General features: G+C 30.1%; 1 protein-coding gene across 2 annotated transcripts; it reads right to left on the reverse strand.

Annotated features, from left to right (window-relative positions):
* Positions 1 to 63: 63 nt before the first annotated feature.
* Positions 64 to 3,735, reverse strand: LOC120091115. Of its 2 annotated transcripts, none has more exons than XM_039048955.1 (4): positions 3,547 to 3,735; positions 2,181 to 2,345; positions 1,808 to 2,095; positions 64 to 1,027 (listed from the first exon to the last, which is right to left on the reverse strand). In XM_039048955.1, the coding sequence occupies exons 2-4, from the start codon at positions 2,319 to 2,321 to the stop codon at positions 380 to 382; spliced, it is 1,077 nt and encodes a 358-aa protein (XP_038904883.1). In that variant the 5' UTR covers positions 2,322 to 2,345; positions 3,547 to 3,735; the 3' UTR covers positions 64 to 379. The 2 variants fall into 2 exon arrangements, with proteins under 2 accessions (XP_038904883.1, XP_038904884.1); XM_039048956.1 differs by lacking the exon at positions 3,547 to 3,735 and adding an exon at positions 3,378 to 3,533.
* Between the last annotated feature and the right edge of the window lie 4,520 nt (positions 3,736 to 8,255).

Below are 8,255 nucleotides of genomic sequence, written 5' to 3' on the forward strand. Positions count from 1 at the left end.
TTGAAAGAGCTCTTATGATAACACAAGATCTTCTCAACAAATCATACACGGAAATTCACTATATATCAGTGCACAATAATTACGGTCTATTTCATTCCATAATCGCCATCTTGTAGGGGCTCTGTAAAAGGCAACATGAACTGGGATTACATTACAAGATCGGTTTTCACATTCAACCAGTCTTTAATAAGGATTTTTCATTTATGTTTAGCTAAAGGGTAACTTTTCAAAAGCGTAATGCATAACATTATATGATAGCCAGCCATGACAAAGGTTGAATATCTATTAAATCTACATTTCATAACAAGTCCAGTCCCATTAACAATATCAATGGCACTTCATTTATTTCGTAATATGCTTGTATCTATACGAAGTCACCTTACGAGCATACATTTGCCGGTGAAGACGTTTGCCTACCATCCTTTCGGAGAGGATCAAACACCATTCTTTCTACACCACAACGACCACCTACTATGGCATCCACCTGGGTTAACTCATAGCTTGGAGTAGACTCTAGTGCTGGTATAACTGTTGTTGCCTTTCCCTTCTCGGCAATAGCTTTCAATCGCATACGTTCAGCCCTCGAGCCGATAACCTGCCCTAGTACAGAAGCAGCTATGGTCATCGCCATGGCTGTCTTTGGCATCAAGACAGATTTCCGAAGCATGGCAATAAAGGGTACAGCTGCATGAATTGCCACAAACCATGAAAATGAAAACTTCTGAGTGTGTTCTCTCCATATACCAAGAGGAACGTTTGCTGCCATGCCTAAGGCCGCAATGACAAGCATTTTTGAAGGAAGGGGCTGAGGACGCAGATTTTTTACAAATGCTGTACGAGCGAGGGCAGCACGAGCAGCAACTATAGCAGGCGGGCACTTAAGCTTCATACCAGGTGGTAGCTGAAAAGCTGTTGCAACAAGTGGGAGAACTCCGCTAACAGCTCTAAAAGACTTAGCAATTGGACAGTTTCCTGTTTCCAACCATTCATTTCCCAGAGCCTCGTGCTTGGATGAACTTTCTTTTTTCTGGAAAACATGCAAGAAACAAAAATGAACTAAATACAGAAAGAAGGCCAATGAGCAACGGCTTACCAACTTCAATCATGCACGCAACTGTAATACAAACTGAAACTAGAACTGATCTTAAGATTGTTGTGTTTGGAATAAGAAACATCTGCAATTGATTTGATTAAACAATTTTGTTTGGACTGTTTGCGAGAAACGAAAAGAAAATACGAATTTTACAAATATAACCATTTTCATCTTTTTATAAAAAGGGGGCAGGCAAGAAGAGAACACTTTAAAATCTTAATTTGTGAATGAAAAATGAAACCTAGTGAAATTAAATTAATAATTGACTAAGAAATCTTTTTTTGTTTTGATGAGATAATTTTCTTTAAAATCTGGTATACTTTGACCATTTCAACGGATGACAAACGAAAATTCTCATTTCCAATCCAATGGGATTTAGGACCCTTCAAATCCCAAGGAAACAGACAGGGCAAATGTCTTCCAAACATCATATTATCAGACTATCTCCTCCACATGTGACGTTTCACAAGTTCAAGTCCCATATTTTCTAGCTTTCCTTCATAAACATGCTAGATTCAAGATATTCATGCATTGTCAAATTCTTGTTCTTTTTTAGCAATAGAATTGAACGTCAATCACATTTTCGTAAGCAAATTAAATTAAATTCTGAAATTCAGTCTCCACGTAAGTAGGCATCCCATAGAAAAAGTACTATGGATGATCCAACTTTGTGTCCCAAGTTTAAAGGTTAAGAAGAATGCACATCTAGTCTACCTTTGACGAATGATCATTCTTGTTGGATGCCTCAGACTTTTGTTTCTTCCATTTCTCAGAGAAGTTACCGAAGCTGAATGGCCCTCCTGGTCCAAAAGCTGACAGACTGATGGTTGCAGCTTTTGCTGCCAAGGGGTTGAAATGAGGAGCCGTCTCTGGTTCTGACGATATTTTCTCAAAGCCGGTTCTCTCAGATAGTGGGACAACTCCATCTTTACCATGAAAGAGCTTAAATGCTGTGTCAAAATTAGGACCATCCTCAAAAATTGGCCCTTTCGCTCCCCGAACCTGAAATTACAAAATCATATAATGAATTTTCTAAAACAGATCTGCCATTGCACATGTGTAGGGGTAGAGCAGATAAGGAAGCTACCGGTAAGGTGAAACTCAAGGTGGAGAAGGAAAAGCAGGTTGGTTTATTGATATTTCTGAGGAAAGGGCATCTTTGAATGTCCATTTCATTAGAGTAGCACTCAGATCCCTCATCATTCATTCCTCTTAATATAAACTCCATTACTGTTTCTTAATAAGAGTTTTCCTGCAAAAATATAGGGTTTAGAAACAAAAGGGGATAAAAAGTAGAAAGGTCAGATGCCCTCTAGGATAAATGATTATCAACTTCCATATGCTAAGACACAAAAGGAAAAAGCAAGGCACGAGTGAACTTTACAAAAGATAACACCATAAAGATATCAGTTCAAATCGAATCATAGTAGTTTCTCTCCAAATTCAATTTGCTTTGTATACTGTGAGTAATCGATATCTTATATGAACTCCAACTAATCTCACAAGATAAAGGTCCCATACATACGCCGAACTTCCCTCCCCCACCCCCTGGGAGTTTGATCCTACCCCAAAGTCACTTTACTTATTATTATTGTTATTATTACTATTATTATTTTGGTGTCCATGAATGTCTGAACCAACTTACGTGCACCTCGACTAATCTTACCAACCTGCCTGACTTTACAATATTTGGGTGTCAAAGAAACTCGTAGAATATAAAATCTTAGATACGTGACTGCCATGGATTGAACCCATGACCTCTTTACCTTTCATCAAGGTCATGCCTCATATTTACCACTAAGCAAATCCATGATGGTTACGTCACTTTACTTAATTCACACGCCCCAGTTCCTCCTCAGATATTAGATGTTAGAAATACATGCTTTTAAATTTCGAGGTATAACCACCCTCACAAGGAAGCCAGTGCTGAATCAAACTCGTTAAAACAAAAAGAACACATCATAAAGATGATTCTCCGTCAATCTTCGACAACCGGAGTCCAGCTATTTCGAAGAGAGATTGACAATTATAACCGATTACCAATAAACAGTCTATATCATTACACCCAAATGAGAGATGATCCTGAACACCTAATCTCTAATTAAACTTTTCAAATCACTAACCAAGCACAGGAAATAAAATCTACAAAACTGAAAAGAAATGCATCGATCGGCAAGAACAAGAAGAAAGCCCATATGAATTTCTCCAGCAGTAAAATCAATTATACATCATGCTCCCGCAACGGGAGAGTAATTCGCATAAAATAGCATAGAAACACACTCACTGAAATTTCAGAAACAGGGGTATTTAGAAAGCAAGTATCTGATTACATGTAACCCTACAAATCGGATTTTCTTTTGAGCTTGAAGATGAAGAAACTACAAAATTGACATTGAAAGACATCGAAAATGAAGGAAAGAAAGATCAGAAGCGTTTGAGGGAGAGAAAATGACCGAAGAAAGTGAGTATCGGCGAGTGATTGAAGCCGGAAAATCGCAGCCAAGAAGAGAGAAGGAGCAGGTTCAGACGTGTGGTGGCCACAAACACGAACTTCAACGTATTTTTCTCTGTTCCAGAATGGCTGCCTACGGCTAACCACTCCCCCAATAAATTTGCCAATAATTGTTCGAATAATCGTCCCCGTACGACGCCGTTTCAATGTGGGCACGATGGAAATTTTGTGGATAAATATCATATATTTTTATATGAATGACCTTCTCAAGAGTGATTGATGACTCGTTCCCACAAACAAATTAAAATCTAATTTTTATTGAATCATGGATGATCATCTCTATCATAGTCCTAATGTGATGGTCATTTTATCCCGATTTGTATAATTTGTTGTGTTTTTCAAAAATTTTAGGTAAGAAAAATTAGTATAGCTCAACTGACATAAACTAAATTTTATTGAACAGATTTTATTGCTTATGAGTTGGTCATCTATGAGCGAAATTTTGGATGTTCAGTAATTTGATTTGACAACCACCTTCTATGGATAGATTCTTGACTTTTTATTGATTCGCATGGTCAATAAATTTATTGTATAAAAAATTAGAAATAAAAAACAATTACCCTAAGTTTAAAATATCGAATATTTTTGGAAAAATTATAAGAAGAAAAATTCATTAAAAGGATAATTAGAATATATTTTCTTCAACAGGTTTTTTAAAAATATTTATCTATGAGTTTTTAAAACAAGCTGAAATATTTATTATTTATATTATATTCAGTAGTATTTTGTTAATTTATTTTCTAAAATCTTTTATGAAATAATGAAATGTTGATTTGATCTTCATATCGATATTTAGTCAATAGATACACTGATAGAAAATGTTGACATATCAATGAAAATTTAATCTTACTATTACCTACCTCGACTCATCGTTTGTCACAATAGTAGTATTTAAGAATAATGTAGAGTTCATTAAGTAAATTAATATATCATTTTGTGACGTGATAAAATATGTGTGAGAAAAAGTACATACTAATGCAGTATTGTGCATTTTCTTCCACATTATTTTTAAAATATATTATTATGGACAAGTAATAGAGGAAAGTAGTATGGAAAATAGTAAAATACTACAATAGTACTATATTTTTTCTCAAAATTGATCTACTCGATAATATTGGAATAAACTGTCATGACTAATCTAAAAGTTGGCGTGTATCAAATTTTATCTCATGACTTCTTAAAATAGATAAGCGTTACAATTTTTAACTTGAACTTTAGGAAATAATAAAATATATGCTTCATGGTACGTGTATGGTGGAGAAATCGTTGAAAAAGATCTTTTAATTTGAATTTTTGAATAGAATAGTGTCAAATAAATGTTGCAATTTTTAACTTGAAACTTTAAAAAATAATATAATCGATGCTTCATGTTACATGTTCGATGGAGAATTGTTGAAAAAGATCTTTTAATTTGAACTTTTGAATAGAATAGTGTCAAATGAAATAATATAGAAATTTTTTCATACTATTGTAAGTAGTATTATTTTCTTTCAAATTTTGTATGTTAGATAATATTGGAATAAAGTGTTATTACGCATCTAAAAGTTGAGGTCTATCAAATTTTATCTTATTGTACTTTACCATAGATAAATCTTGTGATTTTTAACTTTTTAACCTTTTAAAAAAAATAATATAATCTATACCATATAGTAGGTGTTTAGTTGGAGAAATCGTTAGAAAATATATTTTGTGTCAAATGAATCGTAAAACATATCCGATTTAAATTTGATATGAACAATAAAAAGAAAAGTAGAGAATTGGTATATTAATTGAAAATTGCAAGTTTTAGTAAAGTTTGTTAATATCTGATTTTGTATGTTATTCAAATTTAATTTTATGTAAAAACTTTTTTTTCATTAAATTTGTGATTTTTTTTATATATATATATATTTACTTTTCTTTTTAAAAGTTAAAATTAGCTTGAGAAAATAGGCTAAGAAGAAAAGTCGACTTGTACTCAAATGGACTCAAGATTGACCTAAGTATAATATTATCATTTTTAACATGTTCAAATGTTCGCTTTAATATTTAAATTAATCCGCTAAAAAAAAATTGGTGTAATATTGACAAACATTTTAGGTGTAACATCTATAGAACAACACAATATATAAAAAACTTTGCACATTTTTTTTAGTTCAACAATTGCAAGTTGAAGATCGAATCATCTATATTTGGGATAGTAATCAATGTTGTATCCATTAACCTATTCTCGAATGGACAGTGGCATAATTTAAAGAAAGATGGAACCAAATTGATATGCTTGAATAAACCAAATAAATGATGTCTAAATCAAATCAAATCAAATTGACCTAAAATAGTATAATTTGTTTTCATTCAAATTTTCTTCCTATTCTAACCAAATAAAGCCTCTCTCTCTATATAAAATTATATAATATTTATTAATTATTGTGGAATTGAATATTATTAAACCGATTAAGATAGGCATATCATGAATCAAGATGTTAAGAGTATAGAATCCTCTACCCCCACTTGTTGAACGAAAAAATAGTTATTAAATATTAAAAGTTTAAATTAGACACCGTAAAATAAGTGATACAATCCTTAAAATATTAGATTGTAGATGGTGTTTTAACAAAATAAAAATTTATAGATCAAATAATTTTATTGTTATTTTAATTTTAAAAATTCACAATTTTTCATGTGACTTAAAAAAATTTATCTTTAAACTTTCAATGTTACATGTAATAAGTGTTTGAAATTTTAATGTATCTCAAATTTTCACAAACTAGACAACATGAGTGTAGTTCAACTGACATAATGTTCGTAATTTTGAGGTTAAAAGTTCGATTCATACGATACCTTTGTAAAAGAAAAATAATAATAATAATAATCAGAAAGTAATAATCTCTCTCTTATATATGTATATATATCATACACGTAACTTTATTGACCTAAAATTCACCCAAAACAAAATTTGTATCAATTAAGTTCATTAATTTTCCTCATATATGAGCATTAAGGTGTTACATCATCTCGACCAATAAAATAAAGCTATAGAATCAAATTTTCACCCCACAGATTGTTAACTTAAGAAAATGTTTGTTAATACTATATATATATATACACATAAGATCAACTCAACTCTTAATTTAACCTGAAATTTTAATCAAATCTCCATAATTCTATTGAATCCACCTAAATATATTTTTTAAAAAAGAAATATATCAAATTTCTTGAGTTTTTTTTTTCCTAAAAAAAAGTGTATCAATTTTAATATTAAGCTCCGTACTAATTTTATTTTTTGTTTTTGTTTTTAAAAATTAACTTTATGAACACTACTTCCACCTTCGATTTTTTTTCTTAATTTAATTTTCATCGATGGTTTAAAAAATAAGTCAAATTTTAAAAATTAAAACACATAGCTTTCAAAAAGTTATTTTTATTTTTGAAATTTGGCTAAAAATGTAACCATTATACTTAAAGAAAGATGTATATCATTATAAGAAATATAGATGAAATGAACTGAATTTTTAAAAATGAAAAGATAACTAAACGAGATCTAAATTTATAACATCATCCTATTGCATTTGCAACCTTACGACTTTACCTTAGGGCAAGTTTTCTTTCTAGAAATCATTAGGGAAAAAAAGATATGCTTACGTGCGTCAATTGAAATATAAAACACATTTGATATGAAATTGATAAAATTTAGACAAAGTTCGACAGATGCAAACAAAAAATAACGTTAGGTTATAGCTAGTTTTTCTTTTACGTTGAATTGTAATTTATAGTTTTTCAAAAAAATAAAATTTATTCATTACGCTATAATAGTTTTATCGAATTATGTGAATTAAGTTCTAATTATAAGCAATCTAAATTCTATTTAACATAAAAGTTTTTGAGTTTTTATTTTATTTTATTTATTTATTGTTAAAATTAAGACGTGAATTAACAACAATTAAATTAAGAACTACGAGCGATATTTATTTATTGTTAAAATTAATATGTGAATTAACCACCATTAAATTAAGAATTAAAAATAGAGTTTAATTTAATGACATTGAAAATTTAAGATAAATATTAGATTAAATTTTGATCTCTATAGTTTGGAGAAAGTTAGAATTTAGTCTCTATCATTTATAATTATAATTTAATATCAACGGTATCGATATGTGTGGACTAGATATGAGAATTTTACCAAACCATAAAAACTATTTATGACCCTTTATAGACCATAAAGACTAAATTTTAATTTTTAAAATCAAATTAAATTCTAACTATTTTTTTTTATACCTAAGAACAAAGTTTGTAATTATACATAAAGATTAATACAAGTTATCAAAGTTTATAGGTTAAAATTATTTTCTTTTCAATATTTTCAACATTAGCGAAGTTTGATAGTTATCTTGTATGGCATAGTTTCTTATGAGGTGTACATTTGTTTGTTTTTAGCCTCCCTCTCAAAAAAAAAAAAAAAAAAAAAAAAAAAAAAAAAAAAACGAAAAAAAAAAAAAAAAAAGAAAAAGAAAATAACAATAGTAATAACAAAAAGAAAAAATAATAATAATAGAAGGGTGGCACGTGATAAACGTTTTCCATTGAAATTCATGTTTGTAGTGCAACAATTTCACATAAAGAAGTTTAATTCGACGATAATTAATATATACTATTTTTCTTGAGGTTAGAGAT

The sequence above is a fragment of the Benincasa hispida genome, chromosome 11 (assembly GCF_009727055.1).
Source record: "Benincasa hispida cultivar B227 chromosome 11, ASM972705v1, whole genome shotgun sequence".
Lineage (NCBI taxonomy): Eukaryota > Viridiplantae > Streptophyta > Magnoliopsida > Cucurbitales > Cucurbitaceae > Benincasa > Benincasa hispida.